Source organism: Lactuca serriola, chromosome 5, assembly GCF_051521515.1.
Source record: "Lactuca serriola cultivar US96UC23 chromosome 5, Lser_US96UC23_V15, whole genome shotgun sequence".
Lineage (NCBI taxonomy): Eukaryota > Viridiplantae > Streptophyta > Magnoliopsida > Asterales > Asteraceae > Lactuca > Lactuca serriola.
In genome coordinates, this window is record NC_136412.1 from 247520884 (window position 1) to 247542840 (window position 21957).

Here is a 21957-nt window from a genome sequence, read left to right on the forward strand (position 1 = left end):
CCGAAGCTTCTACAACATAAGCGAAGGAGGATCAGCGGATCGGGTTCTGCCCATCATGATCCGAAGGATTGCCAGGAATGTCGAGTAGGGTCAAGCAGCTATTGGTCGAGTTGTAGAAGTGGATGCCAACTCAAATCTCAACACTGTTCGCATCCGCCAACTCGAAGAAGCCATGAACAGGACAAGGAGGACCAACGAGGCTCTGCAACATCAGCTGGCTGCATCCCGAGCCGAAGTTAGGGAACTCCAAGCACGTCAAAGGATTCATGATCGACACCTTCAGGAAGTTATGCGTCAGATAGCGGATCTGAGGGTTCGCCCAACAAGTAACCGTTGCCATTAGAAGACGCTTAGTACCTCACTCTTTTGTTTAAAGGACTAGCCTTTCCTCTCTATGTTCCGTAGATCTCTTGTCTGTAAACATTCCTAGCTTAAAAGTTCCCTAACTAGACCTCTAAACTGCCAAAATTTTCCTGATGGTTTGATGTAAGACTTACTGTTAGGTCAATTTTCATGAACTTGTATTACATCATCTATACCAGTATATTGGCAGTTGACTACTCTATTGCTATGACTCTCATTCTGATCTTGGATTATGTTGATTTAATCCATGAAACACTCTACTCATATTCACAATAGACTCTTACTATTTCTATCATTTCTATGGTCTTCCAGTGAAAGATGCCTCCACGAAAGCGTCCAAGCAGAGGAAGACCATTAACTCAAACCCCTCCTCCACCACCTCCTCCTCCGCAGTTCGATCCAGTGCTGTTCCAAACGGCTGTGACTGCGGCTGTAACAGCAGCCATGGCTCAAATGAACTCCGGTGACGCAAGCGGTGGTAACTCCAGGTTTGGTGAAGTCCATCAAAGAGTGCAAGGATGCACTTATAAGGACTTCATGAACTGTAAACCTACCTTCTTCGATGGTACCGGAGGAATTCTGGCATTATCCCAATGGTTCGAAAGAACTGAAGCTGTGTTTGAAATGTGCTCTTGCCCAGAAGAGAGCAAAATCAAATTGGCTACTGCCATCCTCACCAACAGGGCCCTGACATGGTGGAACGGCCATGTCAGTGCACTCTCCTTGGTATCAGCCAATGCCATGGGCTAGGACACTCTAAAAGATCTCATGAGAAGGGAGTACTGCCCTAGGGGCGAAATCCAAAAACTCGAGGAGGAACTTTGGAACCTCAAGATGCAAGGGACCGACATAATAGCTTACACGGCTAGGTTCTGCGACTTGGCGGCTATGTGTCCCAATATGATCCCATCCGAAAGAAAAAAGATCGAACGATGCATCTGGGGTCTAATGCCCCCGTATCGAGGAAATGTTCTAGCCTCACGCCCTACCACCTTCGACAGCGCCAAGGAATTGGCCCAGAGTCTGATCAACCATGAAGTCGCTTCCACTCCAGCAACAGCAACCACAACTACCACTGCACCACCCGATTCATTTGACAGAAAGAGGAAGCGATGGGATAAGAAGAAAGGCAAGAAAACTCAAACCTCCTCCAAGGACCAGCAAATTGTGGCGGTCCATGCTGCCACTACCCCAGCCACTCCTGCACCACCAAAAGCTTATAGTGGGAATCTGCCCAAGTGTCCCAAGTGCCCTTTCCACCACAACGGCCCCTGCTGTGAATTGCAGTGTTCCAACTGCGGTCGGAAGGGCCATACCGTGCGATTCTGCAAGGCCCCTCCCAAACCTATTTCGCAAGTTCCCGGTTCGGGAGTGACCCCGATGTGTTACGGCTGCGGTGAAGCTCGTCACTTCAAGAAAAACTATCCGAAGGCTGCGAATGCTGGGGGAACCGGAAGACTACTCGCTATTGGTCACAATGAAGCAGTAGCGGATCCCACAGTAGTCACGGGTACGTTTCTTCTCAACAACTCTTATGTCTGTGTTTTATTCGATAGTGGTGCAGAAAGAAGCTTCATAAACCAAAACTTTAAACACCTACTTAAACAATCCCCACAACCAATAAAAGAAACATTCGTCGTAGAAATGGCTAATGGGAAGACCAAAAGCTCTAACGAAATCTACATAGGTTGTACCCTCACGTTAGACGATCACACATTTCCAATCGATTTTATACCAGTCTCAATCAAGAATTTCGATGTCATTGTTGATATGGACTGGTTGAGTCTTCATCGCGCCGATATCCTATGCTCCGACAAAGCCATTCGCCTGAATCTTCCAAGTCACGAAACTCTATTGATCTATCGAGACAAACCCGATACGAGCCTTCGTATCATCTCCAGTATTCAGGCCCAGAAATATTTGCGTAAGGAATATCGCACCTTTCTTGCTCACATCGTCGACACTAGCTAGGAAGTGAAAGATCCAAAAGACATCCCCGTTGCATGCGATTTCCTTGATGTCTTCGCGGAGGATCTTCCAAGTCTACCTCCCAAACATCAGGTTGAGTTCAGAATCGACCTAGTCCCAGGAGCTACCCCCGTAGCTAAGTCGCCATATCATCTAGCGCCTGCCGAGATGCAAGAACTATCCGGTCAACTCAACGAGCTGCTCAGCAAGGGCTTTATAAGACCAAGCTTCTCCCCTTGGGGAGCTCCGGTCTTGTTCGTAAAGAAGAAGTACGGATCATTCCATATGTGCATCGATTATAGGGAACTCAACAAACTCATGGTAAAAAATCGCTACCCTCTCCCGCGTATCGACGACCTATTCGACCAACTACAAGGAGCGAGTTACTTTTCCAAGATTGATCTTAGGTCTGGGTATCACCAGTTACGGGTACTAGAGGAAGATGTTCCGAAGACAACTTTCCAAACCCGTTACGGGCACTTCGAGTTCGTAGTGACGCCCTTTGGACTGACTAACGCCCCCGCAGTATTCATGGACTTGATGAATAGGGTGTGTTGTCCATATCTAGATCAATTCGTCATCGTCTTTATTGATGACATACTTTTCTACTCTCGAAGCGAGGAAGAACACAGGGATCATTTACGACGAGTTCTGGAAACCCTACGGTCAGAAAAGTTATATGCGAAGTTCTCTAAGTGCGAATTTTGGATCCGAAGAGTTGAATTCTTAGGACACGTGGTTACTAAAGACGGAATCCACATGGATCCCTCTAAAATTAAAGCTATTGAGAACTGGTCAGCACCAAAGACGCCTACAGAAATTCGTCAATTTCTAGGCCTAGCTGGCTACTACCGCAGATTCATCCAAAACTTCTATCGGATTGCGAAGCCTATCACCATGTTGACACAGAAGGGCGTATCATTCGATTGGGAAGAGAAACAGGAGAAGGCATTCCAGACTCTGAAGCGAGCCCTATGCACTGCAACAGTATTATCCCTTCCCGAAGGAACAAAAGATTTTGTTGTGTACTGCGATGCGTCAAATCAGGGGCTCGGTTGTGTCTTGATGCAACAAGGTAAAGTCATCGCCTATGCCTCAAGACAGCTAAAGACACATGAGGTGAACTACAGTACTCACGACCTCGAGTTAGGAGTGGTCGTCTTCGCGCTAAAAATCTGGAGACACTACCTGTATGGAACGAAGAGCATAGTGTACACTGATCATAAAAGCCTCCAACACATACTGAACTAGAAAGAGCTCAATATGAGACAACGTCGATGGGTCGAACTACTCAACGACTACGACTGCGAAATTCGATATCATCCGGGGAAAGCCAACGTGGTAGCAGACGCCCTGAGTAGGAAAGAGTATTCTGGTCGAAGGACCAAGTCACTAACAATGACTATCCATTCGCATCTATCCGCACATATCAAGGAGGCTCAGCTTGAAGCCTTAAAGCCTGAAAATGTGACGGGAGAATCCCTACGCGGAATGGATAAGAGTTTGGAGGTCAAGGGTGACGGAGCCTACTACCTCATGGACCGAATCTGGACTCCACGCCATGGAGGTTTCAGAGACTTGGTCATGAAGGAAGCACACAACACTCGATACTCCGTCCACCCAGGTTCGGATAAGATGTATCTAGATCTCAAAAGCTATACTGGTGGCCTAACATGAAAGCGGAGATTGCTACTTTCATGAGTAAGTGCCTTACTTGGGCGAAGGTCAAGGTCGAATACCAGAAGCCATCGGGACTCCTCCAACAACCGGAGATATCGGAATGGAAGTGGGAGCGGATCACAATGGATTTCATAACCAAGCTGCCCAAGACAGCGGGTGGGTTGGATACCATTTGGATCATCGTCGACAGATTGACCAAGTCTGCACACTTCCTACCCATCAAGGAAACGGACAAGATGGAGAAACTCACAAGAACATACATAAAGGAAATAGTGCGGCTGCATGGCGTCCCCATATCTATTATCTCGGATAGAGATAGTAGGTTTACTTCGAGATTTTGGCAATCACTACAAAAAGCACTAGGGATGAGGCTGGATATGAGTACGGCCTACCATCCGCAGACTGACGGGCAAAGTGAGAGAACGATCCAAACCTTAGAAGATATGCTACGAGCTTGTGTGATTGACTTCGGTAAATCGTGGGATACACACTTACCCCTTGTGGATTTTTCCTACAACAATACTTATCATACGAGCATCAAGGCAGCTCCATTCGAAGCCCTCTACGGCCGGAAGTGCAGATCCCCTCTGTGCTGAGCTGAGGTGGGTGACACTCAGTTAGCTAAAGGACGAGTTCCTGATAGCGCTCTCACTGGTCCGGAGTTTATTCGAGAAACGACCGAAAAGATTGTACAGATTCGCGAACGATTAAAAGCCGCTAGGGATCGACAGAAAAGCAGTGCAGACAAACGGAGAAAACCCTTGGAATTCCAGGTGGGAGACCGAGTCCTTTTGAAGGTCTCGCCCTGGAAGGGCACGATACGCTTCGGAAAGCGTGGAAAGCTGAACCCGAGATACATAGGGCCTTTCGAGATTCTCGCTAGAATCAGCCCTGTAGCTTACAAACTCAACCTACCCCACGAGCTAAGTAACATACATCCTACCTTCCACGTCTCAAACTTGAAGAAATGCCTGTCCGACGAGACTCTCGTGATCCCCCTCGACGAGATCGAGGTCAATGAGAGCATCAACTTCGTAGAAGAGCCTGCAGAGATTATGGATCGGGAAGTAAAACGAACGAAACAAAGCCGCATCCCAATTGTGAAGGTTCGGTGGAATGCCAAGCGGGGACCGGAATTCACTTGGGAGCGCGAAGATCAGATGAAACTCAAATATCCCCATCTTTTCTCATAGCAGTTTTGTAATGACTCTCTGTATGAATTCTAAATTTCGGGATGAAATTCCCCTAACGGGGGGATGATGTGACAACCCAAATGTTATTCCGTACATAATCCCATTTTCACTAACGGAATTCGTCGCCTTATAAAAAGTTCCGTAATATTTGGAGTCATCAATAAATAAATATCTATTTATTTATATTTTATGTCATTATTATTTTAGTATAAGTAAATATAACTTGTTAAATGTTAATCCCGTTTAAGAAAATAAAGTTATATTACTTTTCAACCACTTCACCCGGGTAAAAAGTTTAAACCCCGTTAAACTTTAGCATCGGGTACTCGTGTACCGGGTGCAATACCCGAGGCATATATAAAGGAAGTGAATACCACTTTGCATCCTTTTTACCACCCCAAACATACACTCTCTCTCACTATTTTCTCTCTCTAGACCCGATTTCGACTCCAAAACCGCGATTTCTGGCTTCCAAACGTAAGATTTTCCTTCCTAACTTGTTCTAAACATACATCATTGTGTTTATAGCTGGAAAATCATAAGATTCAGGTGTAAACAAGGAGTTTACAGCCTATGAAGCTCCTTAGGCCATAAACACCCCAAAACATCGCCAAAGTCCCATTTTTCCTTCCTTTAGGCTTGTGTACTAATTAAGGAAATTACCTAGATGAGTTGGGACATTAAAACACAAGTTTTTGGAGCCTAAAAGAGGGTTTACGGTCCAAGCTTATGCTTAGGCCGTAAACACCTTTTTCCCATGTGAAAGTGCCCCCAAAACCCTTCCAAGGCTTGTTAGAAATAAGATATGATTTAAGGGAATGCTTAGGGCCATTAAACATCAAATTTTGAGGGGTATCTTAGAGTTTATGGCCCAAGCATAAGCTAGGACCATAAACTCCCCCAAACACAACCAAATGAAGGTTTTAAACCCCCAAATTGGTCCTAGACATTCACTAGAAATATAGGGGATTGATTTAGGGCCTTAACATTCATTTTTGGGAGGAGAACAAGAGTTCACAGCCAAGCCTAGGGGCTTACGGCCATAAACTACCAAGGAGTGGCCTTTGGGCCATAAACTCCAAGGGAGTAAACTCTTGGACTCCCCCGTAACCCCTTCTTGGCCTTGTACAACCCCCGAGAACCACTTCTAAGCCCTAAGACCCTGAATCAATGCTAAAATATCTAAATGTTTTAATAAAAAGCATAAAATGTCTAATTTCTCATAAAACACATATTTCATATGATATTAGGGTCTTAAAAGGTGTACAATTCCTTATTTGGTACAAAACGCTCAACCGACACTATCACCCGATTTACCCGATTTACTCGGTTTCAGGTGAGTTCATACCCCTTTAATGAACCTTTCAAATATTTTTTATATGTTTTAAGGGGGGGATACAAGTCAAATATACATGTTTATGGAAATTAATCACATGTGATTCACTATCCGTAGTTCAAATCACATGTGATTTACCACTATGCCTTATAAAAGGATTTTACGTTTTCAAAACTATTTTGGATAAATAAACAATTTTCTAAATGTTCCCTTTGGACAAGATATTTATTGAATAAATTTTCTTATAAAATGTAGCCACACTAATATATTTATATAAGTAAGACTTGAAGGACTTTGGACCGATAACTCGCCTTATTTCCTGTTCTTGTTTGATTGTGGGGTTAGGGTAGTTGTTATCCGTCCGACTATCGTTGATTTCTTAGTTATATATCATGTATATTACTATTGGATACGAGTATTTTCATTTCATCCGATGCTTAAACCACTAAATTGGTAAGAACTATACACACTAAGTTAACTATAATAGGTATAGTTAAGGCCACTACTACTCGCTATAGCTACTACTCTACACACTATTATGAGACGATACACTAATAAGAGAACACAATACAAGCTATACAAAAGACTACTACACTATAATACAAGAGAAAGCACTAAACAGGAGATAACACACTAACTCACTACGAGATACTCTATTCGCTACATACTATGCCTAGAGTTTTTCCGACAGGAAGACAACGCTACATGTATAGATCTATACGGGGCAGACACTATTACATCCCGACTGTTAACTTCAGTCCGAGCAGTGCAGGCCCCGGGATGCCACTACTTCACTACACTGTGCATGACCGGGAAGGTCATGGGGTCCTCTATTGCTCACACTATCGGTAGCATACAAGGAATACACTATATCCACACTAAAATACTAAACTAAAGTCTAATTTAACATTCCGAAGTAAACAAGTATCTATCACTAAAGGGAGTTTGCACCTCTATACTGACTACAGGAATAACCTATCTTATTACATTACTTATTGGAGATTCACTAATATACTTTTACAATAAACGATTTTCAAAGATGAAAATTACTTGCTTCTTAAAGGTTTTCACCTACAATGTATTTTCTGGAAAATATAGGATTTTCTAGGGTTTTCTACTACTTATGAACGTAAAGTGCAGCTTTTCATACTATCGGTTCTAATGCATTTTATACAAAAACTCACACTAAACTCTTATGAACTCACCAGCTTTATGCTGATACTCGTTTTCAAAATAACTTGTATCCTCAGGTCAAAGATAGACAGGTACATGTGCAGCATTTTGGAGAAGGTGGAGCATACAAGATCCATCTCTTATTTTTGTATTACTTTTGGTGTTTGTTGAACATTACAAAACACACTTGTAATTAAACTCACTATGTAAATGAAATGGTTGTATGTTTCTTGTTTTTACTATTATGCAATTGTGATGATACGGTACATGACGTCCTCCACCCCGAAATGTATTCCGCCGTTATCGGTTTTGGGGTGTGACAGAGTACTAGGGGAATCCTTGATACGACCCCGGTCATTTTTGGAATGGTCAAGGAGGGAATGATGGAGATTATGGAGGAGAGACTAAGGGCATTCAGGGCTGAGGTTGTTGTGGTTCAGGTTGGGACCCGAACTCCCTCGTTCCAGGAGTTCAAGGCGTGCGGGGCACCGGAGTTTCTCGGGGTCAGGGACCCCAATTTTAGTCGACGTTGTGTGGCGGATATCGAAAACGCCCATCGCATGAGTTCTTGTCTGGATGCAGCCAAGGTGGGTTTTGCGTCATGTATGCTGAGAGACAGAGCCTAAGATTGGTGGGGAGAGGTGACGAGTCAGGTGGGAGCGGGTGGTGTGGCTGAGATGATGTGGGAAGAGTTTGTTCGGCGATTCGATGCAGAGTTTGCACCACTTATTGAGGTGTAATGGTTGGTGAGGGAGTTCCACGACCTTCAGTAGACCACTGAGACTATGGCAGAGATCACCGCCAAGTTTCGGGAATGAGCTTTGTTGATCCCACAGTACGCTACATATGAGGACTTGAGGAGGACAAGATATCATTGCATGTTGAGGGATGATATTCAGGAGTTTGTGAGTTTTACAGGGTGCAAAACCCTGAATGAGATGGTGGAAAAAGCCCGAGAACGGGAGATGGAGTTAGATTTCCGCACCAAACAGAAATCGGAGTAGGCACAGACAGCAGTGGGTTAGGCTAAGAAGCCTAAGACCTCAGATACTTCTAGTAGGGGCCAGCAGGGCTGGGGCCGGTGTGCCAAGTGCGGAAAGCCTCACAATGGGGCTTGCCGAGGGGTAGCCTCGGGATGCTATGCTTGTGTCCAATCAAGTAATGTGATCAGGGATTACCCCAAGAAGGCCTTGATTTGCTTTCACTGCAACTAGACCGGCCACAAGCATGCCGATTGTTCGAAGTTGCAGGGGGGGGGGGGAGATGCGGTGGCAACGCCTGCGCCTGCCATGATGAGGATTACTGATCGCCGTCCTATCGAGGCGGAAGTCCCGACAGTCAAGAGTTGCACATTTCAGTTGACCACCGAGGAGGCTCGGGCAGCACCAAATGTTGTGGCTGGGACCTTTTTGGTCAATGGTATGACAACGCATGTTTTGTTTGATTCGGGGGCTACCCAATCGTTCGTATCTCTTGCGCTAAGCAAGAAGTTCCGGGACGCGCCCGGAGCTCTTGACTCCCTACTCGAGGTGGACATTTCAGATGACCGCACCGTTAGTGATGCGAGGGTGTATTAGGACTGTGTCCTAAATGTGCTTGAAGAGAGGTTTCGTGTCGACCTAGTCCGAATACCATTGCGAGGGCTGAAGGTGATTGTTGAGATGGATTGGTTGGGGGGCAACGAGGCCATGATCGATTGTGAGCGCCAGTTGGTGAGGTTCGAACCCCAAGTGGGGGAGAAATTGTTATTCATGGTGAGAGGGTCTCTCAGGGACTGACCCTCTGTTCGGATGCGAGGGCTCGGAGGTTTTTACAGCAGGTTTGCATGGGATTTCTGGCTTATATCTCGGATACGAGGGTAGAGACCGCGACGGATGTGGGCAATGTGCCAAATGTGTAGGATTTTCAGGATGTTTTCCCCAAAGAGCTATCAGGGGTGCCTCCGGAGAGGCAGGTGGAGTTTCGTATCGACTTGGTGTCGGGTGCCACTCCAATAGCGAGGGCACCATATCGGTTGGCACCACCAGAGATGCAAGAGTGGTCTACGCAGCTTTAGGAACTACTAGACCGAGGGTTCATTCGTCCGAGCAGTTCCCCGTGGGGAGCACCAATCCTTTTTGTGAAAAAGAAGGACAGATCTCATAGGATGTGCATCGAGTATAGGGAACTAACCAAACTAACGGTGAAGAAGCGTTATCCGTTGCCAATGATCAATGATCGATGATTTGTTTGATCAGCTTCAGGGTGCGTCTTGGTTTTCCAAGATTGATCTTCAGTCTGGGTATCATCAGATGAGGATTTGGGATGAGGATATAGTAGTGGTATACCGAAGACAGCTTTCAGGACTCGGTATGGGCACTATAAGTTTGTAGTGATGCCGTTCGGACTCACGAATGCCCTAGCAACGTTCATGGACCTCATGAACAGAGTGTGTAGGCTGATGCTGGATTGGTCGGTGATTGTTTTTATCGATGATATTCTGGTCTACTCTAAGACTAGGGAGTAGCACGAGCAGCATTTGAGGGAGGTATTAGAGACCCTGAGAGCGGAGAAACTTTATGCGAAGGTCTCCAAGTGTGATTTCTGGTTTCGGGAAGTACAGTTTTTTGGGCATGTCATTAATCAAGAGCGTATTTCGGTTGATCAAGCCAATGATGAGGTGGTGATGCGATGGGAAGTACCGAGGAATGCATCAGAGATTTGTAGTTTCTTGGGCTTAGTGGGTTACTATCGAAGATTTATCCAGGACTTCTCCAAGATTGTCGTGCTTTTAACCCGCTTGACCAAGAAAAATGTGACTTTTCGGTGGGGTGCGGATCAGCAGATGGCTTTTCAGACCCTGAGAAGGAGGTTATGTGAGGCTCCGATTCTAGTACTACATGAGGGTTTAGAGGATTTGGTGGTGTACTGCGATGCGCCGATCTCAAGGTTAGGTGCGGTACTGATGCATATGGGGCATGTGATAGCTTACGCCTCGAGGCTGTTGAAGCCTTATGAGGCGAATTAGCCCACTCATGAAGTGGAATTGGATGCAGTGGTGTTCGCCCTCAAGATTTGGAGGCACTATTTATATTGTGACAACCCGAAGTTCGTTCCGTCATCGTAACCCACTCCGTCATTAAAAATTCGTCGTTTTGAATTGTTTCCGTTTCGTTTCTAAATTAAGTCATTAATTTTGAGTTTGCCATTATGACTTAATTAGTATCCAAACACGTTAGAAACTCATGAAAACGCCCCAAACTAGTAATTAGAAAATTTTTAGTTTCAACCATATCGGGTTACGACAACTTAATCGGGTGCGACCAAAAACCTCGTCTAACATCAGTATCGGGTAGAATTCCACCGGGCCACAAAATCAAGACTTATATAAAGGATGAGTGAACTTCAATTTAGCTTTTTACCACCACCTCATAACTTTCTCTCTCTACTCTCTCTCTAAAACTCGAAATTGAGCCAAAATCATCCAAATCAAGCTCCAAATCGGTAAGATAACTATCCTAGCTCATAGTATAACATATTTAGCCTTCAAATTCGTGTTTAAATCATGAAATAGGACCAAAGACTTGTGTTTACGGTCTAGGAAACTCCCCAAACCGTGAACACCTATAAATGGGGTTTTGGAGCCCCAAAACCCTTCCAAATCACTTCTAGTGCTTAGATAAGGCTAAAGGACTTGCATGTACGAGATTTGAACACCAAAATCTTACCTTTTGGGGAGTAAACTAGAGTTTACGTTCCAAGAGCATGCTTGGACCGTAAACCCTCATTCCTGGACCATAAACATCATTTAAGGTGTTAGTTTGCCCCTAAACACCTCCAAAAAGCTTCCATAAGAGTATAAAACCTTATAATCCTTCAAGAGATGCACCAAATCATACTCAAAAGAGTCACACTTGAGTTTACGGCCCAAGAACATTCTTGAACCGTAAACACCCCTTCTTAGACCATAAACTCCTCTAATGGGTGTTAAAGTGCCCTTAACACCTTGTATGGCTTAGAAATGGGTCTAGAACTTAGCATGCTTAACTTTCAACCACCAAATCACATGAATCATGGAGAAACATGAGTTTACTTCCGTAAACTCATATGCTTAAGGTAGTAAACTCACCAAGAACATCTTCATATACCGTAAACTCATGGGAAGTTGGTCATTAGGGTCATAAACACTCTTATGAGTTTACTCTTGAAGAGTAAACTCCAGATCCAAGCCATATACATCCATAGATGTCACCCGGGTCACTCCAAACACTTGAAATGAAGTGTTTTCGCAACTAGAAGTGTATATCCTCAAATAATTAGTATTTCAAAGCCTAATTAGATACAAATGTGTATCTTTTCATATTACATAGGAACCTCTCACGCGTTCAAGCCCCGAACTGACGTTTAGCATCCTAGCCGACACATTCCTCGTCCGGTGAGTTCATACCCCAACTCTTTTTCTGTGTTTTTTTTCAAATGTTTTTAGGGGGAATACAAGCAAAAGTAAAAGGAAATCTTGTACTCAAACTTATTATTTCAGTTCAAATGTTTATATTCTGTATGTTTTTAATATCGAAAACTGTGTTAACCAATAATTCGAATTGCAGAGTTAGCTTTCAGACTAATCATAGATTTCTTGATAAAGTGTTATAATCTATGTTATATTTCATAATTTACGAATAATTCATACTAATCATCAATTAGGATTAATACTAATAGAATTAGAATACGAATACGAATACGAATACGAATACGAATACGAATATGAAAGTACAGTTAGAAACAGAGCGAATACGAAAGTACAGTTAGAAATAGAGCGAATACGAAAGTACAGTTAGGAATAGAATACGAATACGAATACGAATACGAATACGAATATGAATACGAATACGAATACGATTACGAATACAAATACGAATACGAAAGCACGCCTTTGGATACACTCGAGTGTAGGACAACTAGGACATCATAATATCTAACTAATACAACAAGTATGATAGATACTTGTACATTACATTTGGATTCAATAACTAAATTTTACTTTTAGGAAAATAAGGGTTTTTCCTGGGATAACAGAACTGTTCTTAACTAGACCGTGTAACTAATGGATAACTAAATTTTACTTTTAAGGAAAATAAGGGTTTTTTTCCTGGGATAACAAACTATACATAACTGGATTGTATAATAAACGGATAACTTAACTATACTTATAAGAAAATATGAGATTTTTTTGGATAACAAACTTTTTCGGAAAACCAAAGGAAACTTGTACATTTTCAGAAAACAAACCTCTTATGAACTCACCAGCTTTATGCTGATTTTCAAGCTGCTTGTATTCTCAGGTCCGCATTAGACAGAGCGGGGTCAATTGGTCTTTGGAACCCAGTCCATTTTGAAACTGGGTCGACCATTGTCATCTTTGCAAGGTACTCTCTCCCAAGACATGTCCTGCTTATCACAAATAGAAGATGTAGAAATATTGGAATTGTTAGAAGATTTGGGAGAGTGAGCCTTTGGAATCCATTTGTAGTTGGGTTTAACCCATTTGTTTTTCGATCTGATGGGTGGCTCAGTACTTGCTTTTGAACTTGATGTCGGCAGTTGAGATGACTTTGACCTAACTGGTCTTTGTTTCACTGGAGAATCTCTTGGATTAGGCTTCTTGGCTGGCATTTCCTTCTTGCCCTTGGGATTCAGATTCTTGGCCTTGTGGGTTTGATTCTTGGCCTTCTGCGCATTCCAATCACCATTGTCTGAACGTGACCTTGAGGGGTTTCTATTGGAGTATCTCCCTCTTGGCGCGTTCTGCCACCCATGTGCATAGTAGGGAACATATGCGCGATTAGGACAATTTTTGGAAATCTGTCCAGGTGTTCCATAGTGAAAACACGTCTTTTTCTTCACTGTTAAGTTGTTTCTTCATGCCCCTGGTGGCATATCCTTGCCTTGTCTCTTATTGTTCCCACATGCACACTTGCAACAAGCACTCTGTTGCACTGGAATTGGTGGTTTGTATTTCTCAATGGCAGCTTTGTTAGGAGTAACAAAATTCGAAGCAACAGATTTTGAGTTCAAGGAGTCATTGGTTTGTTCAGTAGTGTTCTCCTTGTTCTCATCTTCTACTACTTTACTGGCACATGAAGTAGAAACATTAGTATTTTTAACCTGAATACCTCCTGACACAAATCCAGTTGGTTTTCCATATTGAAGATGTGCCTCCCTGTCAATTTCTTCCTGTGTCATACGGATGGATGTGTAATTATGATTGAAAGGTGGAGGAATACTATCATACCCTAGACCCTTGTTTTGATTATCTTTGAATTTTAATTGGGTTTCAAATAAGGACTCGACTGTCTGACTTGACGCAGTATAATTTTTGAAACTAACATCTGTTTTTCCACATTTAATTTTAAAAGTGTTTCAGTTACAGCAGCAAGTTGTCTCTTAATATAGTCATAATTTTCACACTTGTTGCTATACTCTTCCTGAAGCTTCCTAAAGTCTTTAATATTTGCTTCTAATTTAGCCTTCAGGGGTTTCTGTACTTTCCTAAGTTGATATCCTTTGTATTTTAGGTCCTCGACTTCCCTTTTTAGCAAATCATTATGTTCACGAAGAATTTTAATCGTATCTTCACAAGATGGAGTAAATGAAACTTCATTGGCCAGGATGTTTGTGGAACTCATTATTTTTCCACATTTCAAAGCATCAAGCTCTTCAATTACATCAGTAATACTAAGACAATTGAGATCTTTTGTCTTCTTGATGACAACTACGTTCATATCCCACGATTTCAGAAGTGAATTCAGTAGCTTTTTGTTTATCTCAGATTTGGTCAAGAAGATCCCAGCTATATTCATCTCAATAGTGAGTGTGGTAAATCGCTGCAGCTAAACCTCCATGGTTTCTCCGGGAATGTAGTAGAAGATATTGAAATTTTGTCTTAACATATCCTGACGATTCTCTTTTATGTCTTCAATTCCCTTGTTGAATTCAAAAGCCATTAAAAGCACAACTCAAAGCTAAAATAAGACTTAAACGTCAAATTTATAAATGTCCTTTCTCTCAAAAGTCAAATTTAAAAAGTCAAACTCAAAAGTCAAACTTGAAAAAGTCAAACCAAAAAGCTAAATTTGAAAATTTAAAAGTCAAAGTTTAAAATCAAAGGTCAAACCTAAAAGTCAAAGTCAAAATTTTAAATAGAAAGTCAAAAATAAAAGTCAAATATAAATTTTTTTTTATTATTTTTTATTATTTTATTATTATTATTATTATTTATTTATTTATTATTTTATTTTAATTTTTTTTTATTTTGGATGAAAAAGGAATTTAAAATTAAAAGAAATTGAGCTTTGGGGTTAAAAGTGTCAAAAATGCGAAACTTGGAACCGCAAAGAACAGGTTAAGTTTTAAATTTCGAAGAGATGACACAAAAAGCTTGCTAGCCGAGTTGGTAAAGCATGAGTGTTGTTGATCTAGAGGTCTTGGGTTCGATTCCCGGCACCCTCAATTCCAATCCGTTTTTTTTTATGTAGGCGCGCTGCTACTTCCGAATCGTATTCCGAGTTGTCTAGCACTAAGCCGTCCACCAAGCCGAGGCCGCAAACCGCCGAGTCGCAACCACCACCGTAAACCGCCGACCGTAAACTCCGACGACCTTAAACAGTTTCCGGTCGTAAACTCCGGCGACTGTAAACAATTTCCGGCCATAAAGTCTTTGCAGATTACGTGAAAAACAACGATTTTTGCCCCTTTTTGCTCCAAAACTCGATCAACAACTCGTTTTTATCAAAAACACGAAGAACAAACCCCCTTATTTTTCAGAGATCTATCCAAAAACGCAAAACTATTTCGAAAATAAGATCAGATAAGCTCCAGATCTGACAAAATTGACTGATACAATCCAAACTCTGATACCAATTGTAAGTCTCCAAAATGTCTGTGTATCAATCAGATCCGTTTGATGTTGCGGAATCCCAATCAAACGGATGATGCCCGATCCAAATAGAAGAGAAGGAGAAGAAGAAGATGATGAATCTTGTATTATATGATTAGAATTAAGTTCCATACAATAGTTTCACACACACAAAATGCTCTCTTCTTCTCTCTAGTTTCTCTCTTCTCATGTTCATCACTCTACTCCTCAACCCTAACACCTATATATATATATATATATATATATATATATATATATATATATATAGATCTGACAAAATTGACTGATACAATCCAAACTCTGATACCAATTGTAAGTCTCCAAAATGTCTGTGTATCAATCAGATCCGTTTGATGTTGCGGAATCCCAATCAAACGGATGATGCCCGATCCAAATAGAAGAGAAGGAGAAGAAGAAGATGATGAATCTTGTATTATATGATTAGAATTAAGTTCCATACAATAGTTTCACACACACAAAATGCTCTCTTCTTCTCTCTAGTTTCTCTCTTCTCATGTTCATCACTCTACTCCTCAACCCTAACACCTATATATATATATATATATATATATATATATATATATATATATATATATATATATATATATACATACTAGGGAATATGGGCTTGGTGAACATGGGTCGTAAATGGGTTCACGACCGTAAATGGGTTTACGGCCGTAAACACCCATTGGGCCGTAAACTTGACCGTAAACTCATAAAACACTACATAAAAATACAATTGTCCAGAAAAGCAAAGTATAAACCATATTTTTGACCCAACACATATAAACACGCCTCACGCACGAACCTCACCAAAAATAACATAAACAACGAGTCTCACTCAGGGGCGTAGCTACCCATTGCTAAGGTAGGTCCTAGGACCTACCTTTTTTCTTTTTTAATACAAAAATTATAAATAAAAAAACATAAGGAACTACCTTATTTTTGCCAAAAGACTTATATTTTCATATTTTTTTCTGTTTTATTAATATAAGGAACCACTTTAATTTTGGTTCTAGATTCGCCACTGGTCTCACTCCACAATCAAAAGCTACGCGACCCTAAGGACCGACATGGCTCAAACTACCTTCACATCGGAATAAGGTGCAACTAAACAACTATGATGGGTCTGACTGAACTCATACATATGTTGTGGTCCTCCCAAAGTTTTACAAACACCCCTGCAACGGCTTACCTATGCCAAGTGAATGCTACAGGCTAGATCGTAATCTTACAACACTCATGTGATTGTCATGGGATACCGCATGGTCTTTCAAACAATCTACAAAAATACCAAGCAAAACTAACATGAGTTGGACATGTAGCCAGCTAGACCTGTCAGGTGTTCGGGTCGTGTTTCGAACCACAAAGCCTTAATTAGACAAGAACAGGAAATGAAGCCCTCACACAATTGTTGACCTGAGGTCAACTTCCCTAACTCAAATATGTTATGACCAATAATTCCACAACCATAAACTGAGGATACACACAGCCTAGAGACAAGATGTACACCGCCCAAAAATTGACGAAAGATGTACACACCCATAGCCCCTTCAACTAATACAATTCAAAACCTTCGAACAAATTCAACTAATGATGATGAACAATATAACCAACTATCGAAAATGGTTAGATAACCACTCCAATGGTTCAATTTATTACTAAACAAATTCCTATATATATTACAATTATTACGTATCAAAATTATGTGGAATTTATTAAAACGAAAAAAAACCATAAAATGTCTAGTAGAAAAAAAAATTAATTTAAAATAACCACAAACTGACATGTAACAAAATAAATAAGTACATGAAATTTGGCAAAAAAATTCTTATTATTTATTATTTATAAGAGTATATTTGACCAATATTATTGATTACTCACATTATTACAATATAATCTAACACAAACAAGAGATGAGCTTCATGGAAGCATTTTTAGTTTTCAAAAGCAGAACTCAACGGGGAATCCTTGAGAATAGGTGTCACTCTCTCTATTATCTTAATAGTACAGAAGAGTGTTATTCTATATGCAACAACCATACCAAACAAGATTCCAAGATCAATCCATTTAGAGTATCGCATCTCAATGTGCAATACGCTCTTCAAAATCATTCCACCATCAATTGTAGGAGGACCTCCTGAGTACTCAGGGAATTTTAACCCTTCAAACTCATTTTTATACAATCCTTGTAATGCATACCTGTGGAATGAAATATAGTACATAGGATACTTCCAGAACACATGAGGTAGTTCGTTTGGCAACCGAAAAAACCCTGCACCTAGTATCATCAAGCCTTGTATTCCTGCACCAGTTATGATACCCATGAGAAAATTCGGAACAATGGCAGCTACGATCATCATAAGACTTTCAACCAACAACATTGACACAAAGAGGACTAATGCGAAATAGATGAATAGTCTGGGTTCTCTTTGGAGTCCCATGATCGAGTAAGAAATTGCTCCTGGGATTAAGGAAATGACAAGTAGGTATGGCATTGAAGAAATAGCATGGCTGATAACAAATGATCCAACACCGTAATGCCCATTTAATCTTTCCCATTGAAAAACCTACATAGATTTCGTTATGATACATATAGTTAATTACTAAGGAAGGAAATTAATTCAAGTACATTTTGTTTATCCATGAACACATAAGATATATCAACTAACCTTTATTTCCTCCACGAGTGAGGGGAACCCGCCAATGGCTAAAATGGTTAGGAATGAAGAAACATACATGATCATTGAAACCCTAGCCTATGCATTAGGAACCATAAAAAATTGTTCTCAGTACTTACATATTTACGATTGGAAACACCACCAAAAACAATTAGTTGGCTTTGACAATTTGGTATTCTTTATCTTTTTTTTTCTCCATAATTATTGACTTTGGTGAAAACTTTAGAACAACAATCATAACATATAAAATGAAAAGCCGCATCATCAAACGTTTTAGTTGAGCACTTGGCACCAAAAAAAATTAAGTTTACAACATCTGTAGTGATGAAATAATATCTAAATGATTGAACACAGCAAATTGAAATTTCATATTTACCTACGAGACTCCCATTTGTTTTTATGTGAGTTTCGATTTAGCTCCTAGAAATTTTTTTGTGTATTGAAATAAAATAAAACAAAACTTACATTTATAGAGCCAAATCCGGAACCAATTTGGAAGAAGAGTGTTCCTAGTGCAAAACCCAACCCAATATATATTGTAAGTCGTAACCAGTAGTATCCTAGATCCCGATACATGTTTATGAATGATCTTTGCGATAACACCAAGCACTGTGTAATGACATTGACTTGTAGGCTTCCTTCTCTCTGAATTATGTCTCCTTTCTAAAAAAAATTACATTTTTTGCTTAATATTATTTCTACTGTAATGTAACTTTGGTTCTAAGAAAGAACATCATGTACCTCTCCACATATTGTAGCTATTTCACTTTGGACTTCCATATATATCTCAGATGACTTGTAAGATTCAGCAAGTGCATTGATTACTTGCTCAGAAGGAATCTCTCCACTAACAATGTCCTAGCAGTGGGAAAATACGAACAACTGAATGAACTTTGAATTATCAAGAAATTTGTGGTGTATTAAGACAAATTCGATCAAAAACAAGGGCGTCATGTTGAATTCTATAGCTATTTATGAACTATATATGATTAAAAGAATACAAAGATAACAACCTTTATATACTATTACTGTGACTTTCTTAAATTCTTATCACAATTTTTTTGAAAAATCTTAATCGTCTATGGCAAAGATTGAACAGTTTTAACGTACCTCATCAAAATCTATGTTGATAGTTATGAGGTAGTGATCTGCAGGACTTTGTAGATCCGGGCAAGGAAAACCATTTGCTGCAAAAAACTGAAAATAACAAGAATATAAGTTACGTTCATGTTCTTATCATACGTATTTTTATAATACGTATCCGTGAATAATTATATGATACATATATATAACCTGATTTGCTGCAGAAGTAGGACCAAAGTATATTGTTTTCCCCAACGAAAGAAGACAAAGATTGCTAAATAGTCCAAAAACTTGACTACTAGGTTGATGGATTGCTGCTAAAACAGTCATATGATATTGTCGAGTGAGCTTGGCAATCTGCTTCATGACATAGTATGACGCAGCGCTGTCAAGCCCACTTGTAGGCTCATCAAGCAACAAAAGTTTAGGGTGCGTCAATAGTTCTAAGCAGATGCTTACACGCCGCTTTTGGCCACCACTAAGTCCTTTGAAACCCCAGCCTCCTATTCTAGTGTTCGCACAATCTTGGAGCCCCATCTCCCTCATAGTTCTATCTGCTCTCTCCCTCTTCTCGAATTTTGGCATCAACTTGGGTAGTTGGAGTTCAGCTGAGTAGTAAACAGCTTCTTTTACGGTTAGCGTCCATGTTAGAACTTGTTCTTGAGTCATATATGCCTACATTAGATAAAAAAGATCAATATAACCCGGATGATTTGTTATGTAATTAATTGTATGTGACTCTATCCAAAAATTGATAAATCATAAGAACAAAAAAGAAGCCCTCAAGTTACTAAAATTAATGTTTAGTTAAATTACCAATATTTAATATGCGAAAAGGCCCATTAAGTTAAAAACTAAAGATACATAGTGAATGAGTAAGCAAACTCATTAATCTAACATGTAATTTGACACTTCCAACATTTTATTATTGATTTGGTTTACAACTAGAATTTACAAAAATGACATTTCCTCTCGAAAGTAGTATAAAAGTTATCCCTCAATACCAAATGCAAAATTGGTATAACCCCTGTTGAAAGGTTAAAATACAATTTAACTTGTAAGTTGGAATACAACTCTTAGTATTATAATAGCGTGTAGGCCAAATCATAGTCATAGATTTAGAAATAAAAAAACAAAATGTCATTATCACATACAATTAGCATCTATATTATTATCCATCATACTCATTCCTAAATTATCACGAATTAGCACAACTCCTATTTGAATTTTGAAAATTTTGTGAAAACAAATAATATAAAATTGAAATTTATGAAGACACGAACACGTCTTGGTGAAATTAAAAATATTTTAGATTTTTACCTAATTATAACATAAAAAATAACATGTCCGATTTGTGTTTTTAAGAGCTAATAAGTAAAACTCGAATATGTTTTTCTTTTATTTGCCTCAATGACTTTAAAGATGTTAGTTTCTTAATTTTCCTCAATGAATGATCACATTTTCTTTATATTTTTATAATAGTATTTCATAGATTTGCTAAACAAAATTTGGGGACCTGTGCACTTTGGGTCCTGGGCAGACGCTTAGGTTGCCCCCTATATGTGGAAGAAAAAGATGCAACAATTTGTGCTTTATTTTTCTCGTGAGGATTATATGTTTTTACGTCCATTAATTAACTATGTATAAAAAAGTGATTCATTTTTCTTACCAAAGTGCCATAGTTAAGCCTCTGTTTACGTCCATTAATTAGAACTCGCCCACAGTACATTGTATTAGAAGCCAACCGCCCTGCCATTATACACAAAATAAAAAATGTACAGTAATGTCGTATACAACATGCACATGTAAAGAAGCGAGTTAGAAGGTCGTTAACGTAAAAACATAATCTTGAGATCGAATTACATACCAGCCAAAGAATCAAGAAGGGTAGACTTGCCACAACCAGAAGGACCCATAACAGCAACAATCTCTCCTGGTTTAGCATAACCAGAGACACCAACAAGTAAAGATTTACGTTCATTTTTCCTTGCACTCCACTCTGAGCTTGACACAGCGACTCCAAGCTCCTCCCATGTCAAGTAAGCTAAACTTCCCGTTTTCTTGGCAACACATGACTCACACTCCCCAATTTCAATGCCCGTTTCATTTGGTTCTGGACGAATTCCATTGCTATGCACTAGACTACCCATGCAAGATCAAAGCACGAAATTATGAACTATAGGGGAGAGGGGAGGGGGTGAGTAGTATGAAAATTATGAGCAGAGTGGCCCTACATTTATAATAAGAGCACAGGAAGTGTCAAGGCAAGCAACGGCAGTTCTGTGGTTGTTAGAATTTTCATTAAATATTTTATTTTGCAGTATATATCCATAAATAATACGCATGCAGCCGAAATCTAAGAAACGAAAATTGCCAAAATAAAACTCAAACTAAAGCTTTTTACTAATTCTTTTCTCTTGGACCACAATCTATTTGTGCATGCAATGCGCCCCATTTGAGCCGTAATTCGGCCTGAATGTGACCTTGCACAAAATTGCAAACAAAAATACTCGCCCATGTATAAAAGTTGTAATACTTAATTGGATACATTGTTATTAAAAG

General features: G+C 40.1%; 1 protein-coding gene across 1 annotated transcript; it reads right to left on the minus strand.

Moving 5' to 3' along the window:
* Positions 1–17498: 17498 nt before the first annotated feature.
* LOC145053943 (ABC transporter G family member 1-like) lies at positions 17499–21587 on the minus strand. The gene is made up of 8 exons (XM_079002068.1): positions 21263–21587; positions 21065–21144; positions 19606–20070; positions 19423–19509; positions 19054–19170; positions 18778–18975; positions 18304–18390; positions 17499–18201 (listed from the first exon to the last, which is right to left on the minus strand). Exons 1-8 carry the CDS (start codon positions 21543–21545, stop codon positions 17569–17571), a joined length of 1950 nt encoding a protein of 649 aa, XP_078858194.1. The 5' UTR covers positions 21546–21587; the 3' UTR covers positions 17499–17568.
* Positions 21588–21957: the final 370 nt, after the last annotated feature.